This window comes from Alexandromys fortis, unplaced genomic scaffold (assembly GCF_014885135.2).
Source record: "Alexandromys fortis isolate MF-2015 unplaced genomic scaffold, M_Fortis_MF-2015_v1.1 scaffold_85, whole genome shotgun sequence".
NCBI lineage: Eukaryota > Metazoa > Chordata > Mammalia > Rodentia > Cricetidae > Alexandromys > Alexandromys fortis.
In genome coordinates this window covers 2,495,842-2,511,093 of record NW_026067975.1, presented here as the reverse complement: position 1 = coordinate 2,511,093, position 15,252 = coordinate 2,495,842, and the positions used below count along the sequence as shown (strand labels likewise).

The window sequence follows — 15,252 nt, the reverse complement described above, 5'->3', positions numbered from 1 at the left end:
ATTTCTGTATGACACAAGAGCCATTAGCCCGGTCTGAGCTGATCAGGTAACTCTGCAGACAACCTGTCTCTGTCTAACAATAGCCAGGATGTGCTGCTCCTAGTTTCTTTTGTTATAAATGTAGATGACCTGAGAAGAGATGTTGGCTGAAGCTGATGACTTTTAAGAGGTTTGGTGCTTCCTACTTTTGTAATTTGGAGGATGTCTTATAGAGATGCTAATTCATGGCCTACCTGACTGCTAGTACAGGTAGATGCCAACGTGCCTTGAGCCCATGCACCTCGTTGCCTAGGAGACAGCCTAATGTGTTTTCCCGCTTAATTGATATGATGGTATATAAGGTGTTTGGAGAATAAACGAGAGATCTTTGGAGAGAGATCTTGCCCTTCCATGATGGCCGTGTAAATTGTGTCTGATTATTCCTCGCGACTCCGTTCCAGTCCAGTTAGGGAATCTGTGTTGGACCCACACGGGCTCCGACAGAACCTGAACTGACCTCACATGGAAATTTCTCTTTCTTTTGAGTTTTTTTTTTTTTTGTCAAAAAAAGTAAAATTCTGATTTTTTTTCACAGGAATTTTTTACAAGATAGCTTTCTGTTGTTCCAACAAACTAGGCTTAAGAAGTAAGCAACCTACAGGGGAAAAAAGCTTTCTCTCTCTCTCTCTCTCTCTCTCTCTCTCTCTCTCTCTCTCTCTCTCTCTCTCTCTCTCTCTCTCTCTCTGGCTCCTGATATTTGGAAGTTTTTGTTCTTGGTTGCTTAGCACCACTCATCACACACATATCTGGGAAGCAATTGGAGTGAGACCATGGGGGGGTCAGGGTCCCAGAATTCTCGCCATGGGCAGGCGCACCCTCCATGATCTAATTTCTCCCCTCCAGTCCCCATCTTCTAAAGGCCTTCTGCCTCCCAGTAGCACCCATGGCCAAGACTCTGTGTGTGTGCGCACGTGTGTGGTGTGCATGCACATGAAGGCATGTGTGTATATTCATTCGTGGAGGCCAGAAGCCAACCAGGTTCCATTCTCAGGATCTGTTAAGTTTCAAACCACAGACAGATGTGGAGATGCCTATTTAACATATCAAAGCAGACCTGGCCACCAGGTTCTTCCAGCATCCCTCAGTTCCCATCTATTACAGGGTATGACTGATCTATCTCACCTCTATCTCCCCAACTCTCCAACCAGGGGCTGGAATGCCCTTCCCTCAGAGGCAGCCATCTTGGTTATCCACCCGTTTTTGACCTTTTGCCCCCTTGGCTGCTGGACTTCATCCCCTTCTCCCTGAGTGGCACAGCTCAGCCTGCTCACGCCCACTCTGGACCCTCCCAGATGTCCCAGTCTCTGTTGATGCTTCCCCTCCTATCTATAGTAAACTTTCTCCTCCTTACCGAGGACCAGTCACGTCCTTTCCTTCCTTTTTCCTTTTTTTTTTTAAAGAAGATTTATTTATTTATTATGAATGCAATATTCTGCCTGCACGTGTACCTGCACCCCTGAAGAGGGCACCAGATCTCATTACAGATGGTTGTGAGCCACCATGTGGTTGCTGGGAATTGAACTCAGGACCTCTGGAAGAAGAGTCAGTGCTCTTAACTGCTGAGCCATGTCTCTAGCCCAAGACCCCATCTTTAAACATGAAGAAGCCTTCTGTTTTAAAGGGGGCACCACATTATGTTTCAGTTCATGTGTTGACCTTGTTTCCCCAACACTCAGCCCTTCTTGGTGGTAAACCTCAGACTCCCTTCCGGCGTTTGCAGTGTGGGCCTGAGGTCGTCTCCTGCAGTGCTAACCCTGCTGAGCAATAGCTCTTGATTTGGGGGTGCTGGGGATCCGGCCCAGGGCCTTGTGCGTGATTCCAGGAACCCCTGAATTCCAGGGTTTTTTTTTTTCTTTCACTGGTAAAACTTTATTGTAATTTTATTTTTCAAGAGGTAGTCCTTCTGATATTTACGGTCCTCCCATGACTCAAATGAGAGGCCCTTTACTTTCTTCTTATTTTCCATGGTCCTAGAGGCCATGTTTTTCCCACTTGCTTCTTCAGTGTTTTTGCAGATAATCTGTCATTGTGCCTCCAGTTTTACTGCTCTTCCCTCTGTCACCTCCGCCTCCTGAGCCCATTCAGTGACCTCATGTTTTTATTGTATTTTTCATTTCTAAAATCTTTGTTTGGCTGGTCTTCATCTCTTCTTTTTTAATTGGAGAAGAGAACTTTTTAAAGATTTATTTTGATCTTATGTGTATGCTTGCACCATATATATGCTTGGGCCTTCAGAGGCCAGAAGAAGACCCTAGATTCCCTTGGAGCTGAAGTTACAGACAGTTGAGCTGCCATGGGGATGCTGGGAATCAAACCTGAGTCCCCACAAAAACAGCCAGTGCTTTTAACCACTGATCCATTTCTCCAGCTCCCTTCTGTTTTTTTTTTTTTTCTTTTTCCTGCACTTTTTGCCTTTTGTTTCAAGTCTATTTCTCAGACAGTGGCCATAATAGCCGACTTGAAGTTTTTCTCTGATAATCACAATGTCTATGGCATCTTAGATTTATTGTCTATTCCCTTTCAAGAGAGAAAATTCATTAATTTTAAGGTGTTTCTGATGTTGTAATATTTATGAGACTCTGGTTTAAAACCTATAAGGAATTTTGAAATTTTAAGGTTTTTCTTTTTTAAATTAATGTTTTATTTATTTGTTTTATGTTCGTGAACATTTGCCTGGCCCCCATGGAGATCAGAAAAGGCTGTCAGATCCCTTAGAACTGGAATTATGGATGGGTGCTAACCATCCCATTAACCGGGAACTGAACCTAGTAATAGGTTTTTTATATGTAGTAGTAGGTTTCTCCGCCTACGCAGTAAGCCAGATCAAGCGGAACTGAAAAAGAATGGGTATATTTGAGCAAAGCAACTCTCTGATGGATCCTCCGGCCCCAGAGGTCGGGGCTGGAGAAGTTGCAGGAGCTTATATATCCTGTAGGCAAGGGGTGGTGGCATGTCTGCCACAACCTGGCTTTGTGCCCAAGTCAAAAGCTGGCTGCTTTAAGTGGGTCTTGGGCTACCGGCAACTTCAGGGGAGGAGCTGCTACAGCTGCCAAGAAAGCAAAACTGGGCTTTTGGGCACTTTTTCTTTGTTGGGGGTTCTCTGAGAAGGTGGGGTTTGGAGAGAGAGGAATGGGGGTTTCCGGATCAAGCAGGAGTGAGCTGGAGGTTCCAGCCAAACACCCTCTGCAAGATCAGCAAGAGCTCCCAGCCACTGAGCCAGCCCTGCAGCCCCTGAATTGTTCTTCTAGGAAGTACATTTGGATGTTTCCATTGTCCTTCATGTTTGCTCAGCTTTTGTTCTTTGGATCTGTCTCTCACTTGTGCCACCTGGCGGCAAGTCTTGGCAGTGTTCAGCCTAGAGGTTTGTTCTCCATGATTCTGGTTTTTTCTGTGGTCAGATCTTCTCAGGGGCAGCTCTGTGTGGAGAGGGAGGTCAAGCCTTTAAAAAGGTCTTGAATGCCCTTCTTTCAGGGATCTCCCTGGCAGTTTGGCCTGCTGTGCCCTGGTGTTGTGGCTAGGTAGTGTGTTTTAGTCTCCCTCTACTGAACACATTCTGCAACTACAAGGCAAGAGGGATGAGAGAGGAGAGGAAGACAGAAAGGGGAAGAAGCCTTTTCTGTGCTCTTGAAACAACCTGGACGTGGCCACTCCTAGGTTTGGGTTGAAGAGAAAGTTTATTGTAGATCAAAGGAAGAACATGGCCAGGGGCATCTAGAAGGGTCCAGACTGAACTGGGCCATGAGAGGAGAGAGAGAGGAAGAGAAGAGAGAAGAGTCAAGAGAGGAGTCATGGGCCAAAATGCCAGGAGACCACACAGCCAAACTGGCTGAGATTATATAGGGCAGAGCAGTTAGTGGGGGAGGGGCTGTGGAGGGGAGGGGCTGGAGAGTTCAGGTAGGGGGCGGGGTGAGAAGTGCTGAGGAGCCAGGATTTTGTAACAGGTCAGGACTGAGGGCAGCTCATGGCCAGAGTCCTCCTTGATATGTTAAATAGGCACTCAGATAGTTATTTGTCCCGGGTTTGAGATCCAACACCCTCCCTTACCACTTCCCAGTTCCTCCCCACCTCCCTTCCTCCTTGGGTCCATTCCCTTTCTGTCTCTCAGTAAAAAACAAACAGTTGGGGGCTGGAGAGATGGCTCAGAGGTTAAGAGCATTGCCTGCTCTTCCAAAGGTCCTGAGTTCAATTCCCAGCAACCACATGCTGGCTCACAACCATCTGTAATGGTCTGGTGCCCTCTGCTGGCCTGCAGGCATACACACAGACAGAATATTGTATGCATAATAAATAAATATTTAAAAAAAAAAGAAAACTGTTGTCTAAATGGTAATAATAAAATACAATAAGATAAAACAAAAACCAACACATTAGAATTGGACAAGACAAACAGAAGGAAAAGAGTCTAAGAGAAGGCATAAGAATCAGAGACTCAGGAATCCCATTAAAACAGTAAACTGAAAGCCATACTATTACAAATATATATATATATTTTTTTTGTTTTTATTTTTTCGAGACTGGGTTTCCTCTGTAGCTTTGGAGCCTGTCCTGAACTAGCTCTTATAGACCAGGCTGTCTCTGAACTCACAGAGATCTGCCTGCCTCTGCCTCCTGAGTGCTAGGATTAAAGGTGTGCGCCACCACCTGACCAGCAAAAAATATTTTTAATTTTATGCCAGGCATAGCAGTGTACACCTTTAATCCCAGCATAGGCAGGTGGGTATCTGTGAGTTGAAATCTTGCCTGGTCTACCTGGGTACCCTGTGCCTTTAAGAGACAAGTCCTGCCCACTCCCAATCCCTCCTGCCCACCAGGCAAGGGGATCTCCCTCCTCCTCTCCAGCCAGCTTTCTGTAGAGGTGGCTTCTGCCTCTCTCCCTTCTCCCCCACTTCTTCCCTTTCTCCCCTTCTTTCTTCTCGTTCCCTCTCTCTTCTTCCCCTCCCCCCACTAAATAAACTCTATATCCAAGCTCTCTCCACATGGCGTATCTGTCCCTCTCCCACCGCAGGGCACCCATGCAACCTTGGGTCGCCAGCATCATGAATGATAACATACAGGATATCTATGGTTGCATAGTGAGACCCTGTCTTTAAAAAAAAAAAAAGGGGTTTTAGCCAGGTGGTGGTGGGGCACACAGCTTTAATCCCAGCACTCGGGAGGCAGAGGCAGTTGGATCTCTTGAGTTTGAGGCCAGCCTTGTCTACGAGACCTAGTTCCAGGAAAGGCTCCAAAGCTACATAGAAAAGCTATGTCTTGAAAAACCAGAAGAAAAAAAAAACAGAAGAAAAAAGTTTTAATTTCTTCTCCTAACTTTAAAAAGACGTATTTATTTAATCTGTGTACTTGCACATACATCTGTGCATCGTATATGTACCTGGTGCCCTTGGAGGCTAGAAGAAGCAATGGATGCCCAGGAACTAGAATTATCTCAAAAAAAAGGCACATGGTTGTAATCACAGTACATGGGGAAGAGAAGCAGAATGAGCAGTCGTTCAAGACCATCCTTGGGTCGGGCGATGTTGGCGCACGCCTTTAATCTCAGCACTCGGGAGGCAGAGGCAGGCGGATCTCTGTGAGTTCCGAGTCTACAGAGCTAGTTCCAGGACAGGCTCCAAAGCCGCAGAGAAACCCTGTGTCAAAAAAAAAAAAAAAAAAAAAAAAAAGACCATCCTTGGCTACACATCAAGTTTTAGGGCAGCCTGGGCTACATGAGACACTTAAAAAAAATGCTACCTCGTTCACAGAGGATCAAGTTCATGGTTTATATCTAACTGACCAATGAGAAGTCTTTGACATAGTAAACAGGGAAGTGAGACCCACACTGTCAGGAAACCACCAAAATAGCTAAAACGAAAAGTTGGCAACGCTGACAATAATGACTGGGAAGAAGATGAAGTCACTGGAATCTTGAACCAACCGAGAGGAATCTTGAATTAATACAACCACTTTAAATAGTTGTTCAACATTCTTGCCAAAGCTAGTTGTAAAGGTGAGGCTCCTTTAACTAGCCATTCCGTTCATTGGTATTGGTAAACAGAAAATGTCTATCACTTCCGCTGAAAAGACTGCGCACAACTGTGCAGCATGGCCAAGCACCAGGAACTCTCCGTATTCTTATGAGCTACGGAATCTCACAGCGAAATTCTGTGTGGCGTGAGAATGAGTGGGCTACACACAGCTGTGGTGACGAGTGGCTCTCAGAGGCGGGGTGTTAAACGAGATTTGTCTCCATCTAGGCATAGGTTTCCTATGTGGGTTTAGACAGCTTGCTTACCGTAGGCCGCTGTTCTGTCCTTCTAGCTGCTCCCCAAATAACCTCACAGAGACTTGATATTTATAAATACCCGGCTGATAGCTTAGGCTTGTTTTTCCGCTAGCTCTTATAACTTAAATCAACCAGTTTCTATTCACCTGTGTGCAGCCCCAGTTCTGTTTACTTCACGTACGTGTTTCCCATCCTGCTCACTGTGTACAGCATGGCACCTCCTCTGACTCCACCCTTCTCCCCAGCGTTCTCTCTGCCCTGGAATCTCATGGCACCTCCTCTGACTCCACCCTTCTCCCCAGGGTTCTCTCTGCCCTGGAATCTCATGGCACCTCCTCTGACTCCACCCTTCTCCCCAGCGTCCTCTCTGCCCTGGAGTTCCTGCCTAGCCATTGGCTAATCAGCTTTTTTTTTTTAAGATTTATTTATTTAGGGGCTGGAGAGATGGCTCAGTGGTTAAGAGCATTGCCTGCTCTTCCAAAGGTCCTGAGTTCGATTCCCGGCAACCACATGGTGGCTCACAACCATCTGGAATGAGGTCTGGTGCCCTCTTCTGGCCTGCAGGCATACACACAGACAGAATATTGTATACATAATAAATAAATAAGTATTTAAAAAAAAAAGAAAAAAGATTTATTTATTTATTATGTATACAGTGTTCTGTCTGCATGTGTGCTTACAGACCAGAAGAGAGCACCAGATCTCATTACAGATGGTTGTGAGCCACCATGTGGTTGCTGAGAATTGAACTCAGGACCTCTGGAAGAATAGTCAGTGCTCTTAACCTCTCCAGCCCACTAATCAGCTTTTTATTAACAACGAGAGCACCCATCTTCACCATGTACAGAAGGATTATTCCACAGCAGCTTGTCGTGCACAAGACCCTGGCTCTTTTGTCCTTTTGTCCACAGCACTAGATAAGAGAATTCTGTTGATCTTGTGCTTTTTTTTTTTTTAAACAGGGTTTCTCTGTATAGTCTCGGCTATTGTATCTTTTCCTTTTCTCTCTTCTTCCCACTTCTTATAGCCCTGTCTGGCCTTGAATATGATATATAGCTGAAGATGCCCTGAACTCCCAGTCCTCCTGCCTCAGTCTCCTAGATTTGAACACTTTCCTACATATGTCATACATTCCAGTACAAACTTTAATGAATGAATTAAGGCTTGATTCCTTTTGTTTGGTTGGTTTGTAAAGGAGTGACCTTTAGTCTATTATTGCTCCCTTATTGAACTCATGAAATTAAATTTTTTTCACTTGATCAAGGGTTCCTTAGGTGTGTTTATTCTTGTCAAGTGGATCCCATCGGATCAAGTGATAAAAGCTTATATAGGTAGAGGATTTCTATGTCAAGAAAACTGGGCTGTCTCTTATCTCTGAATCTTCTTTTGTTGTTGGGTGTGTGTGTGTTTGTGTGTATGCATGTGTGTGTGTGTACTGAGAATAAAAGCCGTAGAATTCCTGCACATTAAACACACTGACGTACCTACTCACTGTACCACTGAGTTATACTGCCAGCCAAAGGAGAATAATCTTTGGTTTGTTGTTTTCAGACAGGATCTTACTGTATAGCCCAGGCTAGCTTTCAACCTGAGGTTCTTCTGCCTCAGCTTTCCAGATGCTGAGATTGCAGCACCCTGCCCAGTTGGGAATAATGTTTAATGACGACAACAACGAAAAAACAAAAACAACGCATAGGATGGATTCCCCAATTTTACCCAAATATCCCTAATGAAAAAGTAAGGCCTGCTGTGTACAGAACTTACCTGAATGACCTGTTGGGGAATCTCTCTTGTCCAAACCTTTGCTGGGAATCTTTGCACAATGCACAGAGGTCAGGCAGAATGCATCTTGTGTTGAGCCTTTTAAAGAAGAGCTTTTACATTCTAGTCCTAATCCGTGAGGACCCTCTAACTGCTGATTGTGTAACCTGATTCTGTTTGTCCTTCCCCCACCCTCTTCCTTTCGTTTTTTTAGGGTTTTGTTGTTGTTCCTGTGTTTGTTTTTGCAGATCTTTTCACAGATGCCGCTGAGACTGAACAAATGGCCCTGAGCCTGGAAGACTCGGAAGGGGTTTATTTTGTGCCCTCATTTAATGGATTACAGGTATTCTTTAACAGAACTGACGTGAAAGGTGCATTTTAGGACGAGGAAACTATGCTGAGTTAGCACAGATTCTGTAGGCGAGCAGTGCGTTCTCTAAGACCCTGATGGTTTGGCTGCAATGATAGAATTCAGCTGCTATCGACTTTCAGCTCTAAACCTAAAAGTTAGCAGGTTTGTCATAGAATGTTTAATATGGCTTAGGGTTGGGTTATAAATAGGCACTTCTGAGCTGTTGGGCTGTAAAAGGGGCTTTTTCTGTCTTACCTGGTCCCGAGACCCTTTTAAAATAATCACTCAGAGACTTAATATTAATTACAAACTGTTTGGCCTAATTAGCTCAGGCTTATTATTAACTAGCTCTTACAACTAAATTAACCCATTTCTATTAGTCTATATTTTACCGTGAGGCTCATGGATTGTTACCTCACATCTTGCTTCCCCAGTGACTGTTGGCATCTCCTTGACTTTGCCCTTCTCCCTTATCTCTGCTTGAATTTCCCACCTGACTCTTATTCTGCCTGGCTATTGGCCAAATCAGCTTCTTTATTTACCAATGGTAATAAAATATATTCACAGCTCACAGAAGGGTTATTCCATAGCATTTCCTCCTTCCTTTTTTTTTTTTTTTTTTTTTTATTTTTGAGACAGGATTTTTCTGTAGTTATTGGTGTCTGTCCTGGAACTAGCTCTTGTGGACCAGGCTGGCCTCGAACTCACAGAGATCCGCCTGCCTTTGCCTCCCAAGTGCTGGAATTAAAGGCATGGGCCACCACCGCCCAGCTCCTTTCTTTCTAATCAATTAGAAAGGAAGATTTTAATTTTAACATAGTAACACTGTATACAATAAAACAGTTATTAAGTAAGAATAACAGTTACGATATTTAGTTTATTTGTATTTGACAAATTTAGAGAAAATAATTATCCTGTCTTGGTGAGTCTAAAGTTTTATATATCTAATTTATCTTTTTATCATAACTAAAAAAAGCTACAACTATAACTATTTAGTCTTCAACTCTGTCAAAGACCTGAGAAGGGAATAATATTATCTGAGTAAGCAGGAAGTGCAAGCAAGTGACTTTGAAAAAATACAAGAAATGACAGAAACAGCTGGCTACCTCAACAGTCTCCCAAGGTTTTTTTTTTTTTAAACATTGGGGCATCCAACTTGGGCTATAGGCCTAGAATATTTGACAGACAGAAGATTTGAAGGACTATCCTACCGTGCCTCAGCAAGGTTCACCAGTCGCTTTTCCTTGTGTCTGGATTGGACAGCGTGATTACTGTCAGTAGTCAAGGCAAGGGCAGTTTTCCCCCAATAGGCCAGTTTTACTGAAAAGAAAACAAATCCCATATGGAGTGTCTTCAGTGCCCATTATCCTCTTGGGAGTAGATCAGTGCTGCCAGGAGAAGTCATTTCTCACATCAACAGAATTATAAATTATTAAAACATTTTAAATGCTATATTCTGTAGTGTTTGACGTGTATGAAGATTACCTATCTTTGTGGAATATATCTTTGCATACCTAGAAAACCTAACTAACATGACTATGAGTTTGACAAACATGGATGATTATTAACCTGTACAGCTTAAAGGCTAAAGCTTCACATACAGCTCATACAGTGTGTATCAGCAAATGGGTATTCTTTACTTAAGAGAACATACTGTGGAGAATGAGAAAAAGTCACTGGCCCTGGTAGTACATGACTTTAATCCCAGCACTAGCACTGTGGAGGCAGAGGCAGGGAGATTCTGTAAACTCAAGGCTGGCTAGGACTTCATAGAGAGACTTTGTCTCAAAAATAAAACAAAAAAGAAATAGAAAAGAAAAATGACATTATGTTACGCACACATAGATATGTATTTATTCTAAAATGTCTCTTTAGGTTTCGTTAGCTTTTTTCCAAAAATCAAACTTACATTTCAGCTTTTATGGTAGATATTGATTCTTTTGCCTGATCAAAAGTGATCTCAGGCCAGGCAGTGGTGGCGCACGCCTTTAATCCCAGCACTCAGGAGGCAAAGGCAGGCGGATCTCTGAGTTTGAGGCCATCCTAGTCTACAAGAGTTAATTCCAGGACAGGCTCCAAAGCTACAGAGAAACCCTGTCTCGGAAAACAAACAAACAAACAAAGTGATCTTAGTAAAAAACCTGACTTTGAAATACTTAACCTTGTAGCTAATTAACAGAGTTGTGCTTGCCTCTGACTTAGAATGCTGTTACAAGGATGTAGGAAAGTTTCAGGTGTAGAATTAAGAATAAAATTAACCGGGCAGTGGTAGCACAGGCCTTTAATCCCAGTACTCAAGAGGCAAAGGCAAGCGAATCTCTGTGAGTTTGAGGCCAGCCTGGTCTACAGAGCAAGTCTTAGGACTGCCAAGGCTATACAGAGAAACCCTGTCTCCAAAACAAAACAAACAAACAAAAGTGAGTTCTAGGACAGCCAGAACTGTTACACAGAGAAACCCTGTCTCAAAAACAAAACATACAAAAAGCAAAAAATACTCCTTAAAAAAAGCAGCTCCTGTAAATATTTTTCAGGTCTGGGGAAGTAGAATGTAACTCTATTAATAAAACAGTTGTCTAGGATGCATTAAGTCCTGACTTGATCTCCAGTATTATAGAACAGGGCATGGTGGTGCACGCTTGTAGGGTTGAAGGAAAACCATTTTCGGAGATTTTATAGTGACAGCATCTCTATAACTTCCCAGCGGGCCATGTACCTCTAAATAATACAGAGCAAACAGTTTAACAGGGGTGAGGGAGGGATTCGGCTTGCCGCACTTCCAGAGGCCTAGCATTTGCTTCCCAGTTCACAATAGCCTTTTATTCTGGCTCCAGGGGATCCAGTGCCCCCTTCTGGCACTTACAAGTACTTACACACATGTGGCATATATTCACAAGAACATAGGCTGTACATAAAAGTTTAAAAACCAATCTGAAAACCTGGATCTTAAGTCTGTACTCTCAGACTTGTGAGAAGGGAGCAGGATCGGGGGTTCAAGGCTGGCTGTGCCTACATAGTGAGTTCAAGGCTAAATTTGCCTATGTAAGAACTCTATCAAAAGACAACAGCCAAATACGTTGGCATATACCTTTAATCTCAGCTCTTAGGAGGCAGAAGCAGGTGGATTTTGGTGAGTTTGAGGACAGCCTCATCTACATAATGAGTTCCAGGCCTGTTAGGGCTACATGGTGAGACCCTGTCTCAAAATAAATAAAATAAATAAATAAATAAATAATCAATCTTGCTTAATCAGCTCTTTGGATTGTAATTTATTTTAAATTATTTAAATGTATTCTTCTATCATGGCTGTGCTTTGTGATACATGTCGAGCCTGTAGATGAAATTTAGAACATAAATAGTGTTCTTTTCTCTCTTCTTCAGGCCCCATTGAATGATCCCTGCGCATGTGCCTCTTTTATGGGTTTGAAGCATTCCACCAGTAAATACCATCTTGTCCGAGCAATACTGGAGTCAATAGCTTTCAGGTAAAGCATGCTGGAACTCCCTCTGCCACCTCTGTGCTTCGTCATTTCCTGGAGATTTGCTGCCAAACAGAAATTTTTCCCTAGAAAGGATTCTTTTTAAATACGTGTTTCTTTATTTTGTGTGTGTATGTGAGTGCTTGAATATATGTATGATACGTGCTGCATTCATGCAGAAGTCCCCAGAGGCCAGAAGATGTGCTGGATCTCCTGGAATTGGAGTTACAGACAGATGTGAGTTGCCATGTGGGTGCTGAGAGCTGAACCAGGTTCTCTGCAAGAACAGTTAGTACTCTTAACTGCTGAACCATCTCTCCAGCCCCTCAATTCAGTGTATGGTATATATGATATTATTTGTTCTTGTGGCTGTATTTAATAGTACCAGGACCACCTAAAAATGGAATGTTTTTTAAAGATAGCCCAGGCTGCAAATATAACTCAGTAATAGAGCTTATACTTTGTGTATATGAGGGTCTGAATTTTATCTCTATTATTCTTACAAGGGAGAATTCAAACCAACAGCAATTTGTTATACCCAAAGACTAAATAATAGGAATTATTCTTTACCTATGTTTTCCCCTGGTCTTTTGATTATTGGACAAGTTAATACCGGTTGTCAACTTGAAATGCCTTAGAGTTGCATAGGAGATAAATATCTGGGCATGTATATGAGGGCATTGATTCCTGTACACTTAAAGAAAATAAATCTTCAAGGAATAATTGAGGTTGGGCAGAGGTGGCACATGCCTTTAATCCCAGCACTCAGGAGGCAGAGGCAGGTAGATCACAGCATGTTCCAGGACAGCTAGAGCTGTTATACAGAGAAACTCTGTATTGGAGAGAGAGAGAGAGAGAGAGAGAGAGAGAGAGAGAGAGAGAGAGGTATTTCTTTCATTTAAAGTAACCTTTTATCAATACAAAATGATATATTTGGCACTTTTACATGTTGTTTGGGTATATCATAGTAAAGACTATCGACTAAATAGATAATTGCTTGAAATGCTTCTTTATAGATTGGCAATAAACTAAACCTAGTTGTAAAATTAAAATTATACTGTTGCACAAGAAGATGGAGCACATGAGGCCCTAAGCTTGCGTCGTCGAGCATAGGTTTGTCTGTGTCTGGTTGCCAGGATTTTAGTAGTTTCTTTTGCATCTTTTATCAAGTCAAGTAAATGAAGCCATAGTTCTTATTTGTTTGAAACATCAGAGTGAAATATGAATTTTGACAGGAATATGCTCTCAGTAGTTACCTTGTCTTTGACTAGGAACAAACAGTTATATGATATGCTGCAGAGGGAAATCCAGATCCCGGTCACGAATATCCGGTATGTAAGCTTTGTTTACACAGGCCTGGGGCCAGTTAGGAGCGACAAAACCAACCTGATGAGTTGCTAGGTGATTAAGCATTCCCCTGGGTTTGAGCCCTAGCAACACAAAACAAGCAAACTAGAATTTTTTTTTTTTTTAAAAAGCAGTAGCTATTATTTATTTTCATTTTTTTTGTTGACTTCTAAAGCTTATGCCTGGTTCTTTAACAATCAAATTGTTGGTCATAGCAATTTGGAGAGAAAAATGCTAGTTTTGGATTATTGAGACTATAACACTTTGAAATTTTAGGGATACTGACTGTCAATCATGTATATTATATAGAAATGATTAACATTCATTATTGTGTTGTAGCTATCCTTTTGATGTGGAAGCATCAAATTGTTTTATCCTCTTTAATATCCCAGTGAATTCTTCTGTTGGCTTAGTTTATTTTACTTGTCATAATTTTGAACTAGTGCCAAAAAAATTAGACCCAAGACCTGAATAAGGAACAGTATTTACCGGACAGTGGTGGCGCACACCTTTAATCCCAGCTGTCGGGAGGCAGAGGCAGGTCGATCTCAGTGAGTTCGAAGCCAGCCTGATCTACAGAGTGAGTTCCAGGGCAGCCAGGGCTGCATAGAGAAACCTTGTCTTGAAAAACCAAAAACAAATAAATAAAACTTCTCCCACTAAAAAATAAAAGCATAGGTTTGGGATGCGGCTCAGTGGTACCTGCTTCCTTAGTACCTGTAAAGCCAGCATTCTCCCCTCCCCAAAAGTTAACTTCAAAAACAAAAACACCAGTAACCACATAAAAATAGTTAACGTTTTTCACAGTAACTCACCCCGAGGTTCTTGCTTCCCACAGGGCGGATGGAGGCGTCTGTAACAACGCATTCGTCATGCAGATGACTTCAGACTTGTTTAACGCGAGGATAGACAGACCCGCCCACTTCGACATGTCCTGCTTGGGCGCGGCCACCCTGGCTGGCCTGGCTGTTGGTACGTGAGGACTTTATCAAAATGAGCACTTGATAGTAAGCTGTTTCTGCACTAGTGCGGCTCATCTCCTGTCATAAACTTCCAGCGAGCTTGTGTCTGTCAGACTTCCGGCCTGCCAGCTGTCCTCTGATCTTCTGTGGGCGTGTCGCCCCGACTGCCCTAACTTTACTCCTTAGAAGAACTGTGAAGTCAGGGCTGTGGTCAGCTGCTTTGGTCTCCAGCAAAGGATGGCCTTGTGATGGACTTTCTCAGTGTACAATGTTAAAGAAAAGAGACATAAGACAGGTATTGCTCAGGGAGTCTCTTGAGGTAAGGAACCACCATAGTTACCCCTTGTGGTGGACACTACAAGGAAGAACAAGGATGTGGAACCAGAGAGCAGGGTGCGAGGAAATTCTAGCTAACCCAACCCAACAGGATCCTCGGCGGAAGCAGGGAAGAGGTACTAGGCAATGCCTGGGGTAAATTTTGAGGCCCAGAAGTTGTGGCATTCTTGAAAAGAGATCAGGCCAGACGGTGGTGGCGCTTGCCTTTAATCCCAGCACTTGGGAGGCAGAAGCAGGCAGAGAGGCCAGCCTGGTCTACAAAGCTAGTTCCAGGACAGGCTACAAAGCTATAGAGAAACTCTGTGTTGAAAAACAAAAAACAGAGAGAGAGAGAGAGAGAGAGAGAGAGAGAGAGAGAGAGAGAGAGAGAGAGANAGAAGAAGAAGAAGAAGAAGAAGAAGAAGAAGAAGAAGAAGAAGAAGAAGAAGAAGAAGAAGAAGAAGAAGAAGAAGAAGAAGAAGAAGAAGAGATCAGATGCACTACAGTGTAGAGTCTGAAGGTTTTCCCCACTAGGCCTGTCTTTGTGTTAGAAATCAGCCATCCCTTTACTCACAGCTTTTCTTGAGTGCCTTCTGTAAGATAATCACTGCTGGGAATTGAGAAGCTGAAGCCACAGTCCCTGGTCTCTGGTGGGATGAGACAGATGCAACTGGTGGTCAGATCTGTGATAAACCCAGCAAAGGTTGATGGTGTGAAGCCACCTGGGTAGGAGCGCCA

The 15,252-nt window shown here is 43.1% G+C and overlaps 1 protein-coding gene across 1 annotated transcript in view; it reads left to right on the top strand.

The window, feature by feature from the left end:
* The window catches only part of Gk5 (glycerol kinase 5), a 72,636-nt gene that overhangs the window by 49,882 nt on the left and 7,502 nt on the right, over positions 1-15,252 (top strand). Inside the window, exons 12-15 of the mRNA XM_050157344.1 lie at positions 8,311-8,405; positions 11,793-11,896; positions 13,162-13,221; positions 14,076-14,209. Coding sequence (XP_050013301.1) covers positions 8,311-8,405; positions 11,793-11,896; positions 13,162-13,221; positions 14,076-14,209 — 393 coding nt within the window. The remainder of the gene's footprint in view (positions 1-8,310; positions 8,406-11,792; positions 11,897-13,161; positions 13,222-14,075; positions 14,210-15,252) is intronic.